At 45.9% G+C, this 17,961-nt stretch overlaps 1 protein-coding gene across 6 annotated transcripts in view; it reads right to left on the bottom strand.

The window, feature by feature from the left end:
• Nucleotides 1–5,450: 5,450 nt before the first annotated feature.
• Nucleotides 5,451–17,961, bottom strand: part of KATNAL2 (katanin catalytic subunit A1 like 2) — a 48,097-nt gene continuing 35,586 nt past the window's right edge. For 4 of the 6 annotated variants that reach the window (XM_039361125.1, XM_039361122.1, XM_039361124.1 and 1 more), the window contains 5 exons: nucleotides 15,620–15,711; nucleotides 10,303–10,413; nucleotides 8,736–8,898; nucleotides 8,258–8,360; nucleotides 5,890–6,029 (listed from right to left, as the gene is read on the bottom strand). In XM_039361125.1, coding sequence (XP_039217059.1) covers nucleotides 5,890–6,029; nucleotides 8,258–8,360; nucleotides 8,736–8,898; nucleotides 10,303–10,413; nucleotides 15,620–15,711 — 609 coding nt within the window. Of the gene's footprint in view, nucleotides 6,030–8,257; nucleotides 8,361–8,735; nucleotides 8,899–10,302; nucleotides 10,414–15,619; nucleotides 15,712–17,961 lie in introns of all 6 variants that reach the window. The other 2 variants (XM_039361121.1, XM_039361126.1) reach the window with 2 other exon arrangements.

Here is a 17,961-nt window from a genome sequence, read left to right as displayed (position 1 = left end):
GGATTCAGATAGGTGAACAACCGGTTCTCTGCGTGGATGCCGCTTCCGGAAGTCCGTTCTGGGCCTGGCAACAAAAAAAATAGCTACTGGTTCTGCCAAAGTGGTGTGAACTGGCTGAATCTCTCCACTCACTCACTCACTCACTCACTCACTCACATCACTCACTCTATCTATCTTGTCTGTCGGTCTGTCTGTCTACACCTATCTATCTACCTACTTACCTACCTACCTATCATCTATCTGCCTCCCTGTCTGTCTGTCTCTGTCTGTCTAGCTAGCGAGCTAGCTATCCATCCAGTGGTGGGATTCAAATATGTGAACAACCAGTTCTCTGCATGGATGCCATTTCCGGAAGTCCCTTCTGGGCCTGGGCAACAAAAAAATTAGCTACCGGTTCTGCCAAAGTGGTGTGAACTGGCTGAATCCCACCACTCACTCACTCACTCTATCATCTATCTATCTATCTATCTATCTATCTATCTATCTATCTATCTATCTATCTATCTATCTATCTATCTATCTTGTCTGTCGGTCTGTCTACATCTATCTACCTACTCTATTATCTATCTACATCTATCTACCTACTTACCTACCTACCTATCATCTATCTGCCTGCCTGCCTGTCTGTCTGTCTAGCAGCTAGCTAGCTAGCTATCCATCCAGTGATGGGATTCAAATATGTGAACAACTGGTTCTCTGCATGGATGCCACTTCCGGAAGTCCCTTCTGAGCCTGGGCAACAAAAAATTAGCTACCAGTTCGGCCGAAGTGGTGCCAACCAGCTGAATCCCACCCCTGGTTAGGCTGAAGAACCTGGATTAATTCCTTGCCTTTTTGATTCCTGATCAACCTGTGTGTCACCTATTCCACTTTTTTGGAGGAACAAGGAGAACACCACCTCTGGTAAGAGCCTAATCCTAAGACACCAACAGCTTTTTTCCATACCTTAAGTTTGTCACAGGTCCTTCCTTCCCAATTTAAACCAATATGATTTGCATCAGTGGATGCTTCATTCAGATTAGATTGGATTAGATTACCTTTATTGTCATTTTTTTTTTACTGTGGGCACAAGGGCACACATCAAAAATGAAATTGAGTTGCCCGCTCTCAAAGCGTACCCATACATAACACACATTTAAAACATACTGTGTACAATATATGTATAGACCTACACCCTTACATGTAGGTGACATATCAATATTAATCACCGTCCATCTTGAATATATAACGGAAGGAGGAAGCTTGAGAGTTCACAAGATTTGTACTGTATGGAACAAAACTCTGACTGAATCTGGATGTTCTGCTTCGGATACCACGGAGCCCCCTTCTCCCCCTAGAAGGGAACTAGGAAAACAGGTTGTGGAGAGGATGTGTAGTGTCCAGACACTCTTGCAGACTCTGCTCAAGCAACACTTCTGTGCTATGTCCTGGATGGGAGGGAGGGAACTGCCAATGATCTTTTCTGCTGTCCTCACCACTCTCTGCACCACTCTTTTCCTGTCTAAAGCAGGGATGTTTCCAAACCAGACTGGGATACCATTACCATATACTTGGCTTAACTTCTGCCAATTTTTAATAAAGATCCAGTGTTGTTTTTGAGACGGCGAGTAAAAAAGTAAACTAGTGCTTGGGTTCTGCAGATGTTTTAATTAGTCCTAGTAAAAGAGGAGCTTCTGACTAGCTTGTAGGCCAGCGGTTCTCAACCTGTGGGTCGGGACCCCATTTGGGGTCGAACGACCATTTCACGGGGGTCGCCAAACAACGCAGTCCGCCATTTTCCCCCCTTTTCCTTAGGTGTGCTACTCCCTTTTATTCTCTTGGCTTTTGAAAGCCAATAGAATAGACTCTCTTGAATAGAGTCTAATCCTATTGGCTTTCCAAAGCCAATAGGAATTGTCCAGGCTGTCTCTGCCCTGCTGAGCCCGCCAAAAGTCCCATTCTGCAAACGGTGCTGCACCAGTTGAGTAGTCCTCGACTTATGACCGGTTGAGTAGTCCTCGACTTACGACCGGTTGGGGGGTCGCGGCATTAAAAAGGTTGAGAACCACTGTAGGCTAAGAATGTCTAAAGAGAGACTTGATTCAGTCCCTATTAATTTTCTGTTGTTAAATTTCCACTGGGGAGGGATTCGTCCCTTACCACATTTTCAACATGGAGGGGGCATATTTTGGAATCCAGAGGGATATATTTTTGCTTTCAGGGGTTTTTGCTAATACAGCTCTTACAGTATATGAGATTGCAGTCTAAAGTGAGCCCCGTCCAGTCTGCATTTACTGCAGTAGCACCCCTAAAATATCTTATCTTATAAAACAACAGTAAATACCTTTTCTTGTCCATTTGAACCTAAAATATAAGCCCTTTATGACTGCTTTTTGGGCCTCCCAAGTATAAAACTATTAGACTGCAATCATAATATTGGTTTTACTGAAAGAACAGATTTCTTAATAAGCGTTCTCGGGGTGGATAGGAGAAAATTTAGCATTATGGACCACGGTTAAGTGAGCTTTGATTAGGAATACACGTCAGACATGAAGTGACAAAAAGAAAACAAACCATTCAGCCAAAATTAGTGGCTTTATTCATTCTGATCTGGAAGGGGAAAAAAAATCATTTAATCATTTTCTTGGATATTTCTTCTTGAAAAAAAGCTCCATCAGCTTTCTCCGCTGGTGCGCAGCTGGAGAGCTTGCTCCACCACCGCCCTCGTTTCTCCGTCATGTTTCTCCGTCGTGTTTCTCCATTGCATTTCGCTGCGGCCGCATGCAGGAAAACCAAAGTTTGTGGGACTAAAAAAAAAGAAGTTCAATCAGACTTTCCAACTTTGGGAGATTTTTTTTTTTTAATGAGAAGTGGGAAGATCTGATTGAACCTTTTTTTTTTAGTCCCACAAACTTCTTTTGTTTCCCTGCATGCGGTGGCGAAGAAGCATGATGGAGCTGAAAAGCAGCTTAGCAATGAAATGCTTGGGGGAAGGAATACCTGGCACGGGAAGGGTACGCACGCGCCCCCCAAACTCTCTCATACCTTTAGTTGGTCCACCGCCACGCTCCGAGTTTGGCACAATTGCCGCCATGCTTCGAAGCTGTGTCTCTGCCCCAGGCGCTTGCCACCTGCTTTAAGTAAGACATCCCCCGAAAATAAGACCTAGTGCAGTGGTTCTCAACCTTTTTAATGCCGCAACCCCCAACCGGTCGTAAGTCAAGGACTACTCAACCGGTCGTAAGTCGAGGACTACTTAACTGGTGCAGAACCATTTGCAGAATGGGGCTTTTGGCGGGCTCAGCAGGGCAGAGACAGCCTGGACAATTCCTATTGGCTTTGGAAAGCCAATAGAATGAGCCTCTATTCAAGAGAGTCTATTCTATTGGCTTTCAAAAGCCATAGAATAAAAGGGAGTAGCACAGCTAAGGGGGAAAAAAATGGCAGACTGCGTTGTTTGGCGACCCCCGTGAAATGGTCGTTCGACCCCAAATGGGGTCCCAACCCACAGGTTGAGAACTGCTGACCTAGTGGGTCTTTTGGTCCAAATATACATACACAATTGAAGCAACTGCCAACAAACATCTTTCTGGAGAAAGAAGTGTGAAATTAAAACACTGGCACGGACATCGCAGTAGGTGACCTGATCGAGTTTTTTAAAGGGCGCCCCAATCAGAGATACGGGGGAAATTTCTAAATGTAAGGCCACTGCGAAGAACTTGAAATTAAGAACATCAGAGCATGTTTGCATTAATTGGTAAGCCACACAGTTTAAAAATATTTCTGGAATACCAGCAATCATCCGGCTGAAATTAAATTGGTGAATAAGAGAACGCATAGGAGGAGCATCAATTAAACAGAGAATGTGAGTGAATTAACCAGTCACGTGAAATGCTAATGGCAAAGGGACATGTATGTGGGTATCTGAGCGGTTTAAGAGGCTGCAAAGCTCAGGGAGATTAATTAGGGCAGAGGTCCCCAAACCTTTGCACACTGGGGACCGGTTCCATGGACAGAGGTTTTTCCGCAGACCGGAGGGTGTGTGGTTTTGTGTGCTGCCTGCATCTCAAGGATGGGGCTTTGCTTGTGTGTGCTGGCATGCTGTGGCCCTGTACCAGTCCACAGACCAGGGATTGAGGACCCTTGTTCTAGTCCAACCCCCTGCTCAAGCAGGAGACTTTAAACCAGAGGTCCCCAACCTTTCAGGCACCAGGGCTGGTTCCGTGGAGAGAGGTTTTTCCACGGACCGGAGGTTGTGTGGTTTTGTGTGCTGCCTCCATCCCGCAGTTGGGGCTTTGTTGTTTGTGCGGCCCAGTACTGGTCCACTGAGTCATAAGCTAGCCAAGCAGGCACCACATTGATCCAATTCAGGGCTTTTCAACCTTTTCACCCATTGCACCACTTTTAGGATATGGCAATATCCAAGTACCACCAGTCGCCTGGCAAGATGTCAAAAATGTGATGAACCCCCCCCCCAAAAAAGGAAAAAAGTGATAAAGTACAGGTAGTCCTCGACTTACAACAGTTCGCTTAGTGACTGTTCGAAGTTACAACAGCACTTAAAAAGGTACCCCCCAAGCCACAGCCAAGCAAGACACCTGCCTGCCCACCCAGTGGTGCTCTTCCTCCTGTCTGAGGTTTTCATTGTTGTGAGCATTTCTGTTGAGGATTGGCAGAGGGGGTGGGGTGGGGGGGTGTTTGGTTTTTATTCCCCCCGTCTGCTGGGTGGTTGCAGCAGGTTTTGGTCCCTTCACATGACCCTGGGACACTGTGAGCGTCATAAATAAGAATCGGTTGCCAAGCATCTGAATGTAAATCACAAGACCCTGGAGAGGCTGCAACATTCCAGCTGATCGGCGCTTCTTCTGGGCTCAGCAGAAGCACCGGGATCAGCGCCGAGCTCCAGCTGATTGGTGCTTCTTCGGGGCTCAGCAGAAGCACCAGGATCAGTGCTTCACCATAAGAAAGGCCGAGCGCCAAAGAATTGAGGCCTTTGAACTCTGCTGCTGGAGAAGGCTCCTGCGAGTCCAACCGATCAGTCGTGGAGGAGCTCAATCCCAACTGCTCTTTAGAAGGCCAGATCCTGAAGTTGAAACTCAAGTCCTTTGGCCACCTAATGAGAAGGAAGGACTCCCTGGAGAAGAGCCTGATGCTGGGAAAGATGGAGGGCAATAATAGAAGGGGACGACAGAGAACGAGGGGGCTGGACGGAGTCCCTGAAGCAGGAGACGTGAGCTTAAATGGACTCCAGAAGATGGAAGAGGACAGGAAGGCCTGGAGGAACGTGGTCCGTGGGGTCGCGAGGGATCGGACCCGACTTCGCAACTAACAACAATTACACAAAACCTGCTACATTTTCCAAGTGTCTTCCTGAAAAATCTCCAAGTGCCTCTTTTGAGTCCTCAGACGACTAAGGGAAGAGAGAGAGAAGACCTCTAGGTCCCTGTAAGGAAGCCTCTGAAAGACATCTCCAAGATTCCCAAATTGGTTTATTCTTCACGGATGCCAGCCTTTCTCAAAATCGACTCGCTTAATACAAGGGTGCCTGGGGAGACCCAATTAGTGGCCCTCTCAGTCAATTCCTACGGCCTGTCCCAGCCAGGAAGAAAATTATAGCGGCAAAGATGAAGTCAGCTCCTAGGGCAGGCAAGGATAAAAGCCATTGGCCATGTTTACATTGTAAAAAATTAAAAAGTGCTCAAAAGTGCTAGTGTGTTTTTCCAACCCGGGTAGGAATTTAAGGCTTAGCAGCTGAAAGGGTATAACCCGAAGAACAATTTGCAGCCTCTTCTCCATCGTCAAAACTCAGGACCCAGCTTGGAAATTTCTTCTCCTCGTGTTAAAAAAATAAACTCTTTGAAATTTCTTGGGCGGAAAACGTGGGTGACTGTTTTGGATCTTAAACCCGGCTCAGACCGACTCAAATTCTCTTTGCCAGTCAATGTATCTTTGACTGAGGTTCTTGGCGGAGGGCTTGGTGTGAGAAATGACATCCAGGAAGTCTTCCGTTGTGACTGTGTCCAAGTGGATCACCGGTAAGTTTCCACTGTCTGCGGAAAGAAGATCTCCAATTAGAAATTTAAATGTCATCCAGAGTTGGGTCCACCAGTGGTCAATGAACTACTCAAATCTCAATAAGAATGGAATGGAATAGAAAAAATGGAATGGAATGGAATATAGAATAAGAATAAGAATAAGAATAGCATAGCATAGCATAGCATAGCATAGAATAGAATAGAATAGGAAAAAATATGGAGTGGAGTGGAGTAGAATAAGAGTAGAGTAGAGTAGAATAGAATAGAATAAAATAGAATAGGAAAAAATATGGAGTGGAGTGGAGTAGAATAAGAATAAGAGTAGAGTAGAATAGAGTAGAGTAGAATAGAGTAGAGTAGAATAGAATAGAATAGAATAGAATAGAATAGAATAGAATAGAATAGAATAGGAAAAAATATGGAGTGGAGTGGAGTAGAATAAGAATAAGAATAGAGTAGAGTAGAGTAGAGTAGAGTAGAGTAGAGTAGAATAGAATAGAATAGAATAGAATAGAATAGAATAGAATAGAATAGAATAGAATAGAATAGAAAATATGGAATGGAATGGAATTGAACGGAACGGAACAGAAGAAAATAGAATAGAATAGAAAAAATATAGAATAGAATAGAATAGAATAGAATAGAATAGAATAGAATAGAATAGAATAGAATAATAAAGTTGGAAGGGACCTTTGAGGTCATCTAGTCCAATCTCCTGCTCAGGTAGGAAACCTTATACCACTTCGGACAAATGGCTATCCTGTCTCTTCTTAAAACCCTCCAGTATTGGAGCATTCACCGCTTCTGGAGGCAGGTTGTTCCACTGGTTAATTGTTCTGACTGTCAGGAAGTTTCTCCTTAGTTCCAGGTTGCTTCTCTCCTTGATGAGTTTCCACCTGTTGCTTCTTGTCCTGCCTTCAGGCGCTTTGGAGAATAGCTTGACTCCCTCTTCTTTGGGGCAGCCCCTGAGATACTGGAAAACTGCTATCCTGTTCCCTCTCGTCCTTCTCTTCATTAAAAGAAGACTATATTGAATGGCATGTAACCCAAAATCTGATGAATCCTAGAAGGGATTGTCCTACTATGGTAGCCTATTCTCACTCTGGGTGGGCATCGTTTTATTTCTATCTCATTCCCCAAAGTTGTACCTTCTGATCTGTGCTACCCGTTATCCTACCTGCAAGTTTTAGGGAGCTGCAGCCCCGACTCGCCCAAAATACCTGACTAAGGGTTTCAAAGGTTCTTTCTGGCGAGAAGGTTTCTATGGTCTAAGAAAGGCTGCTAATTTTATATCAGTGACTAAGTGGGAAGCGAGTTCTCAAATCCTAAATAAATCCAATTGGAAACAAACAAAATGCTGCCATCTGCTGGTACAGATTTAACATTGATCATTTACTCTTCCTGGCTTGCTAAGCTAACTTGACTAGGACAGGGGTCTTCAAACTTGGCCCTTTGATGACTTGTGGACTTCAACTCCCAGAATTCCTCAGTCAGCATGCCTGGCTGAGGAATTCTGGGAGTTGAAGTCCACCAGTCATCAAAGGGCCAAGTTTGAAGACCCCTGGTCTGGATCGAAGCCCCCAGTTTCATCAAAATGGCCGACTGAGGAATTCTGGGAGTTGAAGACCCCTGAGTTAGGATATTGTTGTGATTCCTCGCCAGCCAGTGGACCCGGCAGCTGAGTCTGGGGAATCAGAGGAGGAGGAGGGGCCTGGAGTGACATCAGAGTCGGAGGAAGGCTCTGAGGAGCTCCAAGACTTATGGTCAGACGAGGAGCCTGGCACCTCTACTCACACTCAGGCTAAGACACAGCTGTGCTGAGAGCCTGAGTTGGACAGCGATGAAGAACAGCTGGGACAAATCCCAGATGCACGAAAGTGCAGACAAGAGAAGCAAGTAGGACAGAGGAATGCAATGGGCCGGCTCCAAAGGCAAAGGAGAAGGCATTAGAAAGCCACGGCTGAATTGTAAAAGGGAAGGTATGGGAGGTGCTGGTTGCCGAAGGCCACCGTTTGTGTTGAGGATCGAGTTTCCATGAACTGTGTTTGTTTTGCCTTGGACAAGTCTGTGAGAATAAAAGGGGTTGGTTTTTTTCCTTCGGTTCCAGCCTGCTTGTTGGAAGAGGGGTTTTCTCCTTGTGAGCATAACAAGGATTCACGTAGGCGGGGACACAACAGATATCCCTGCTTGCTTGATACTGAGCATCTGTTCAGCTCAAAGGCCCGAGAGGGTTTTTGCAGTACCTGGCTGATGACTTTCCAGAGCGCTGAAGATTTTCCTCACAGGGCGCATGGCTGCCTCTTTGCAAACCAATTTAACGTCGGACCCCGAATAGCCTTCCATCTCCTAATGCACAAATAGGAACGGAAAGATGGGCTTACATCTGCAACAGTTTTCCATTGCAGGCAGTCGCCAAGAATCATAAATCATAAAAATATAAACATCAAGTGATAAATCACAATATACCCATGGGAGAAGATCATCGGAAAGAGGAGAAGGTGAGAAAGATGAGAAGATGAGGTAGAAACAGACAGAGCTCTAAAAAAAGGTATGTGGACTTCAACTCCCAGAATTCTGGCTAAGGAATTCTGGGAGTTGAAGTCCAGACCTCTCAAAAGTTGCCAAAGCTGAGAAACGCTGCTCTCTAGATTCCTTACTCCTCCACCAAGGTCATTCATGAGAACCCTGGATAACTCTGGTTGGGTTGAGCTTCTTCCTCACCTGGCTGAGCAGATTATAATTCAGCTCCGTCCTCAGCTCCACTCCTCCACTGTTGCTCACCGGGGGAAGCCAGTGCTGGATCATGGCTTGCCGTGCCTCTGGGTTTGGGAGGTCAACCAGGATCCTCTTCTCTAGCCGGCGCAGCATGGCGTAATCCAGTTCCCTAGGAGAGAGTAGGGAGGGCAGATCCTTAGACATTGTTCCGTTAGCGAGAGATTTCAGCACTCTTTCCTCAAAGTATAAGCGGTAAAAAAGGCTCCTGAGGACCAGGGGTCTTCAAACGTGGCCCTTTGATGACGGGTGGACTTCAACTCCCAGAATTCCTCAGCCAGCGTGCAGAGATTCCCAACCTTTTGGGCACCAGGGTCCGGTTCCGTGGAGAGAGGTTTTTCTTTTTTTCTTTTTAATACATATTTTATTAATTTTCTAATTTTACAGTCATGAGTACTTAATAAACAACGTGTTGTCTGGGTCCATTGGTAATTCAGTGGTACATATTAACTTTCTCAGTCTAGTTCCAATACTATGAGATACACATCCAGTGCTTCCTTGGTCCTCCTGCTTGAGCTGGGGGCTGGACTAGAAGACCTCCAAGGTCCCTTCCAGCTCTATTCTATTCGAACCCCACAAAAAAGAGGAACACGAGAAGTCCACTCTTCCACTTCACAGCCCATCCACCGCTTAAGCTGATAGTAAAACTTTGATTTAATGGGCTAATTAAGGAGGAGGCCAAGAAAGCGTTATTTATTCAAGATTGACTACCAAGCTGGATAGCAAAGAAGCAATTTCTATCACCACACAAATGACGTTGTGAGTGTCAGCTCAACTTCATTTTGGGCAGGCAAAGTCATTATACCCATTGCACAAATTTCTCTCAATTCACACAGATCTTGGGGTGGGGAAAAAAAAAACCCCGATCAATTTCTGTCAATTCACACAGATCTGAGGAATAATATAGCCCACTAGCATGTAAAGTGTGTTGCTCCGTGATCCTTCAAACAAGGATTTGTAGTAATGTCCTCTTTGGTTACTTTTGTGCAAAAACCACTTCTTTTTTTTTTTTAATCGCAGCTCATTTTGATCCCCACTGGATCTTCATATTAAAAAAAAAAAGGGAAGGATTTTCATGCTGAAACTTTAGCACTCCTAATTGCAATAAAACCCCAACTCTCCCTATTTTTAGAGAAGATCTTTTTTTTTCCCCGAGCGCCGGATGATTTAAGCACCTTAGGAGTTTCTCCGCTGAAAATCCTTCTTTAGCTTAGCCTATAGTAAATAACTTGGCCATCAAGTTGCTTTTTAAATATCAGCAGCTGGCTTCCTCTTGACATCTGCTGATCTTCTGGAGGATTACCTACTTTGCGGTGGAAACGGCAAGAACCGAAGCAGAAGCAGAACATCAGTAATAATGATGATAATAGTAAACAAAGAAGCCCAAAGCTCTCAATTGATCTTTGAAGGCTTTAGCCAAATATCATGGCTTTTGCTCCTCCGAGTAAGTAAAATCTTTATCTGTGTTTAGAGGCTCATGCAGAGGTATTCAAAACAGATTCTCCGGCTCCCTTACCAGGGTAAGTTGGAAGCTGCTAAAACAAAGACAAGGTCATCGGATCGGGCCAGGCCGTCCATCTGCACCAATAATTCGGTTTTCATCCGTCGGCTCCCTTCGTGCTCACCCCTGTCAAGAGATTGGGGGGCAGAGGAAAAGGGGAAATATAAGTCCTGGGCACGGGAGAAGATTCCCCATTGCATATAGTCCTTCGTTTGTTGAGTGGCTATTCAAAATTGCAATGGTTTAGGATTGTTTTCCACACTTAATGACCGATTCAGCATTCCTCTAGTCACGCAATCAAAATTCAAACACTTGGAAACGGGCTCATGTTTATGATGGGGTGCAGCGTCCGGGGATCATACGTGATTCCCCTTTTGCAACTTTCTGACCAGCAAAGTTAGTGGGGAGGCCATGTTCTCTTAACAGCCACGATAATAATAATACTAATAATAGTAATAATCAGAATAGACGAGAAAGAACTGGAGAAGATAACGAAATACAAAGACCTACAAATAGAAATAGAAAGACTGCGGCAAAAGCAAGCAAGGGTAGTACCAATAGTCATAGGCTCCTTAGGTGCAATCCCAAAACAACTGGAGCACCACTTGAACATAATTGGCATTGACAAATTCGCTATTAGTCAATTGCAAAAGGCGGCCTTACTAGGAACTGCTTCCATCCTGCGACGATATCTGTAATACCATCAAACATCCACATCTGCCTATCCCAGGTCCTGGGTAAGGACTCGATAGGTAGACATAATGCCAAATCCAGTCTGAACATCTGGCTGACTGTGTGATGATCCATAATAATAAAAGTTGGAAAGGATTTTGGAAGTATTCTATTCTATTCTGTTCTGTTCTGTTCTGCTCTGCTCTGCTCTGCTCTGCTCTGCTCTGCTCTGCTCTGCTCTGCTCTACTCTATTCCATTCCATTCCATTCAATTCTTATTATTCTATTCTGTTCTGTTCTGTTCTATTCTGTTCTGTCCTGTCCTATCCTATCCTATCTTATCCTATATTCTATTCTATATTCTATTCCATATTTTCTATTCTATTCTATTCTATTCTATTCTATTCTATTCTATTCTATTCTATTCTATTCTATTCTATTCCATTCCATTCCATTCCATTCTTATTATTCTATTCTATTTATTTGTAGAATTTATATGGCTGCCCAATACAAACATGGTGACTCTGCAGCCCACAATAGTCTCCCCCCAACACATGACAAAGTGAACAATTTCAATTAAAATTCAAACAGACATGAACAGGCAGCCAAAAATTCACGTTGGTTTTCCAATTGAGAAGACCCTTCAGAGTCCCTTGGACTGCCAGGAGATGGAAGGAAACCAAGCCTGGCTGTCCTTTGGAAGGGCAGATAGTGAAGCTGAAGCTCAGATCCTTTGGCCACCGAATGAGAAGAGGGGGAGGACTCCTTGGAGAAGACCCCTGACGTCGGGAAAGACGGAAGGCGAAAGGGGAAGGGGACGGCAGAGGATGAGATGGTGAGATGGTGTCATCAACTCAATGAGCGTGAATTTGGGCAAACTCCTGGAGACAAGGGAGAGCAGGCAGAGGATGAGAGGATGGGATGGTGTCATCAACTCAGCAAACGTGAATTTGGGCAAACTCCTGGAGACAAGGGAGGACAGGCAGAGGATGAGAGGATGAGAGGGGAGAGGATGAGATGGTGAGATGGTGTCATCAATTCAACAAACGTGAATTTGGGCAAACTCCTGGAGACAAGAAAGGAGAGGCAGAGGATGAGAGGATGAGATGGTGTCATCAACTCAACAAACGTGAATTTGGGCAAACTCCTGGAGACAAGGGAGGACAGGCAGAGGATGAGAGGATGAGATGGCAGAGGATGAGATGGTGAGATGGTGTCATCAACTCAACGAACGTGAATTTGGGCAAACTCCTGGAGACAAGAAAGGAGAGGCAGAGGATGAGAGGATGAGATGGTGTCATCAACTTAATAAACGTGAATTTGGGCAAACTCCTGGAGACAAGGGAGGACAGGCAGAGGATGAGAGGATGAGATGGCAGAGGATGATATGGTGAGATGGTGTCATCAACTCAACGAACGTGAATTTGGGCAAACTCCTGGAGACAAGAAAGGAGAGGCAGAGGATGAGAGGATGAGATGGTGTCATCAACTCAACAAACGTGAATTTGGGCAAACTCCTGGAGACAAGGGAGGACAGGCAGAGGATGAGAGGATGAGATGGCAGAGGATGAGATGGTGAGATGGTGTCATCAACTCAACGAACGTGAATTTGGGCAAACTCCTGGAGACAAGAAAGGAGAGGCAGAGGATGAGAGGATGGGATGGTGTCATCAACTCAACAAACATGAATTTGGGCAAACTCCTGGAGACAAGAAAGGAGAGGCAGAGGATGAGAGGATGAGAGGGGAGAGGATGAGATGGTGAGATGGTGAGATGGTGTCATCAATTCAACAAACGTGAATTTGGGCAAACTTCTGGAGACAAGAAAGGAGAGGCAGAAGATGAGAGGATGAGATGGTGTCATCAACTCAACAAACGTGAATTTGGGCAAACTCCTGGAGACAAGGGAGGACAGGCAGAGGATGGGATGATGAGTCGGCAGAGGATGAGATGGTGTCATCAACTCAAGGAACGTGAATTTGGGCAAACTCCTGGAGACAAGGGAGGGCAGGGAAGCCTGGCGTGCTTTGGTCCATGGAGTCCCGAAGAATTGGACACAACTTAGCAACTGAACAACAAGAAGAAGATTCACCATACGATCCTCCTGGGGGAGGCAGTCTTCCTAGCCCCCTATGCCAAAGAGAACAAAAGCCAAATTGTGACCGTCTTTCTGAAGGCCTTGGGGGTCGCTGACCCTGCAAGATAAGGGCCATTATAAAATCTTTAATGTGATGACCCCTGGCTTAGACCCCCCCAAGCTCTGGAGAGAGATGCTGATTAGAATGTGAAAAACAAGGGACTGCCCTACATAAAAGCCTGTTCGATGAGCCAATTAAAGAGACCCATAAAAGCCGGGGCAAAGGGGACGCTTTCCGGGCTTAAGGTCCCAATCCTTTTCCCCCTGCAGGTAGAAGTCTCCAGAGCCATTTGTCTGAGAACTCAAAGCGACACGGGCTGTTAATCCACACGAGGCTTATCTAATCATCTTCTCTTCTCGTCCAGCCGGCATTAGGATGTTATAATCATCTCTCCAATTAAGAAATATTCAAACCAATTTTCATATATATGATGTATCGCTTGGTGACTGTGCAAGTCCGTTGATGAGTTTGGGAAGGACTTCTTTGAGGCCTTCAGCGGCAGGCCCCTTGACCAAGAAGACCTCGAGGGATATAGAGAAGGGTCTGGGACGGTTTGTTTCAGTCGTCCCGAAGCCCCCAGACCCTTCTTGACAAAATGGGGCGGAAACTAAATGGCCAAAACTTGATCCTTGGGCTTCCCTGCTGCGAAGCACTTCTGCTCCCTGGCCTAAAATGGTTGGTCTGGAGCAGGGGTAGGCCACCTTGGCTCTTTTATGACGCGTGGACTTCAATTCCCAGAATTCCTGAGGCAGCATGAGGGAAACTTTGGCCCCTTGATGACTCGTGGACTTCAACTCCCAGAATTCCTGAGCCAGCATGGGGGAACTATGCCCCCTCATGACTGGTGGACTTCAACTCCCAGAATTCCTGAGCCAGCATGGGGGAACTATCGCCCCCTCATGACTGGTGGACTTCAACTCCCAGAATTCCTGAGCCAGCCATGGCTCAGCTTGGAAACCTCTGTTCAGCGTGGCTGGCTCAGGAATTCTGGGAGTTGAAGTCCACCAGTCATAAAAGGGCCAAGATGGCCTACCCCTGGTCTGGTAGAAACAAAGGCACCTCGAAAAGGTTGCCCTAATATCCACTTTACGGAATTGTAAATTTCTTTCTATTCCCTGCTGAGCTAAACAGATAAAATAGCATCAAGATCAGGGCCCTTGGCAAATTGTGGACTTCAACTCCCAGAATTCCTGAGCCAGCCAGGCACTGATGATGTTGCTTAGTTTGGTGATGAAAAGTCTACAAGGAAACAGCCAAGCTTAGAGAGCACCAAGGACCCCATAGTTGTGGTCTCCTCCTCCTCCTCCTCCTCCTGTTCTATGATTCCACAAAACCTTCTCCCTTCTAACACTGATAAAGTTACTTAGTTGGGTCATGAAACGTCTGCAAGGAAACACCCAAACTCAGATAGCACCAAGGACCCCATAGTCCTTTCCTCTTCCTCCTCTTCCTCCTCCTCCTCCTCCTCCTTTGTGCAACCCCCCCTCCCTCCTAGCACTGATGATGTTCCCTAGTTGGGTCATGAAATGTCTGCAAGAAAACCACCAAGCTCAGAGAGCACCAAGGACTCCACAGTCCTTTCCTCCTCCTCCTCCTCCTCCTCCTCCTCCTCCTCCTCCTCCTCCTCCTCCTCCTCCTCCTCCTCCTCCCCCTCCCCCCCCTCCTCCTCCTCCTCCATAAACACCACTCTCTTCTAGCACTGATGATGTTACCTAGTTGGGTCATGAAACGTCTGCAAGAAAACCACCAAGCTCAGAGAGCACCAAGGACTCCACAGTCCTTTCCTCCTCCTCCTCCTCCTCCTCCTCCTCCTCCTCCTCCTCCTCCTCCTCCTCCTCCTCCCCTCCTCCTCCTCCTCCTCCATAAACACCCACTCTCTTTCTAGCACTGATGATGTTACCTAGTTGGGTCATGAAATGTCTGCAAGAAAACCACCAAGCTCAGAGAGCACCAAGGACTCCACATCCTTTCCTCCTCCTCCTCCTCCTCCTCCTCCTCCTCCTCCTCCTCCTCCTCCCTCCTCCTCCTCCTCCTCCTCCTCCTCCTCCTCCTCCTCCTCCATAAACACCCACTCTCTTCTAGCACTGATGATGTTACCTAGTTGGGTCATGAAACGTCTGCAAGAAAACCACCAAGCTCAGAGAGCACCAAGGACCCCACAGTCCTTTCCTTCCTTCCTCCTCCTCCTCCTCCTCCTCCTCCTCCTCCTCCTCCTCCTCCTCCTCCTCCTCCTCCTCCTCCTCCTCCTCCCCCTCCAAACCTCACTCCCTTCCAGCACTGATGATGTAACCTAGTTGGGTCATGAAATGCCTTCAAGGAAACAACCAACCTCAGAGAGCACCAAGGACCCCACAGTTCAACCCGGAGTTACAAATATTCTCCTCTAAAGGTTAACAGATTTCTTTTTGAAATATTTTTTTTTAAAAAATCCAATAATAAGAGAGTTGACTTGACATCCCCGCCCCCTCAAAAAAAGGGAAGAAAAAAAGGTAACAGAGGCCAGACCATTTGAAAATTGTTACCCTGGAACGGTGCCACGCTGACTCATGACCGACTCCAGTTCATCCAGGAAGATCGTGGAAGGGGCATGGTAGCGGGCAAGCTCAAATAACACCTGCAAGAGAAGGAGACAGGACTCAGGAAAGAAATATGAAGAGGGACCAATGGGATCATTTGGGATCATTCTCTGACTGCAGGAAATTTGGAAGAATGCAACAGGAGCTGCTGAGGCGGGGTTTGGCCGCTTGTAGCCACAGACCCCCAAAAGCAGGGGTCCCCAACCTCCGGTCTGTGCACCAGAACTGGGCCGTGGCATGCCAGCAACCGGTCCGCACAAACAAGCAAAGCCCCATCCGTGGGACACAGGCAGCACACAAAACCACGCACTCTCCGGTCCGCGAAAAACCTCTCCCCACGGAACCGTGGTCCCTGGTGCCCCAAAGGTTGGGGGCCTCTGGTATAGAGTCTCCTGCTTGAGCAAGGGGCTGGACTAGAACAGTAGTTCTCACCCTGTGAGTCGGGACCCCATTTGGGGTCGAACGACCATTTCACGGGGGTCGCCAAACAATGCAGTCCGCCATTTTTTTCCCCTTTTCCTTAGCTGTGCTACTCCCTTTTATTCTATTGGCTTTTGAAAGCCAATAGAATAGACTCTCTTGACTAGAGTCTAATTCTATTGGCTTTCAAAAGCCAATAGGAATTGTCCAGGCTGTCTCTGCCCTGCTGAGCCCGCCAAAAGTCCCATTCTGCAAACGGGGCTGCACCAGTTGAGTAGTCCTCGACTTACGACCGGTTGAGTAGTCCTCAACTTACAACCGGCTGGGGGTCGCGGCATTAAAAAGGTTGAGAACCACTGGACTAGAACAAGGGTCCCCAACCCTCAGTCTGTGGAGCGGTAGCAGGCTAAGCAAGGTGTGCTTCCTTTTTCTGCTTATTTGGCTATCACTTTTCATAGAATACAGTACAGATAACTGAACAAACCATGTTGCATTACATTCTTGATTCAATTATCTTTCCACTGATATATAATTTTATGGTACTACTCCCAACCCCCAAAAAAGTGGTGTTATTAGGCATCCAACCTCAAAAGTACATTTTTACCTAAAGGTTTCCACAATTTTGGCCACTACTATAAGATGCCCCAAATCACTTCTTGTAATCTACGAACCCCATCCAGACTTTTTCGCGCCACCCGATCTGCTGTTAAAAAAAACAAAAGAGAGCAATCCAAAACCAGATTGTTCCCATACGGATGCTTTAAACATCTGTAACTATAAGCCTCGGTTAGAGACAGCTAAAATGTCCAGTTTAATGAAGAGGAGGACGAGGGGGGACATGATAGCCGTGTTCCAGTATCTCAGGGGCTGCCCCAAAGAAGAGGGAGTCAAGCTATTCTCCAAAGCACCTGAAGGCAGGACAAGAAGCAACGGATGGAAACTCATCAAGGAGAGAAGCAACCTAGAACTAAAGAGAAATTTCTTGACAGGGAGAACAATTAACCAGTGGAACTACCTGCCTCCAGAAGCTGTGAATGCTCCAACACTGGAGGTTTTAAAGAAGAGACTGGACGGCCATTTGTCAGAAATGGGATAGGATCTCTTGCTTAAGCAAGGGTTGGACAAGATGACCTCCAAGGTCCCTTCCAACCTTCTTCTTCTTCTTCTTCTTCTTCTTCTTCTTCTTCTTCTTCTTCTTCTTCTTCTTCTTCTTCTTCTTCTTCTTCTTCTTATTATTATTATTATTATTATTATTATTATTATTATTATTATTATTATTATTTGCCCCAAATCACTTCTTGTAATCTATGAACCCCACCCAAATTTTTTTGTGTGATTAAAAAAAAAAAGAGCTATCCAAAACCAGATTGTTCCCATACGGATGCTTTAAATATCTGTAGCTATAAGCCTCAGTTAGAGATAGCTAAAACGGTGTCAATTCAATACTGCAAAACAAACGAACATTTAAAACAAAAAATGTCTTTTTTTTAAACAAAGGGACAGATAGTCCTCAACTTAATAACAGTTCGCGTAGGGACCATTACCACAGCACTGAAAAATGTGACTTATGACCATTTTTCACACTTATGACCACTGCAGCACCCGCATGATCACATGATCAAAATTTAAATGCTTGGCGACTGACTCATATTTACGACGGCTGCAGCGTGTCCCGGGGATCACGTGATCCACTTTTGTGACCTTCTGACGAGCAAAGTCAGCGGGGGAAGCCGGTTTCACTTAACAATTGTGTTACTAACCACTGCAGTGATTCATTTAACAACTGTGGCAAGAAACGGAAGCAAACTCTCTTAACAATGGTCTCCCTTAGCAACAGAAATGTTGAGCTCAGTTGTGGTACATTTTGT

This window comes from Crotalus tigris, unplaced genomic scaffold, assembly GCF_016545835.1.
Source record: "Crotalus tigris isolate CLP2741 ecotype Arizona unplaced genomic scaffold, ASM1654583v1 scf7180000019204.250258, whole genome shotgun sequence".
In the NCBI taxonomy this organism is placed as follows: Eukaryota; Metazoa; Chordata; class Lepidosauria; order Squamata; family Viperidae; genus Crotalus; species Crotalus tigris.
Note: the sequence above shows the minus strand (reverse complement) of the source record. Positions and strands in the feature narration are given on the sequence as shown.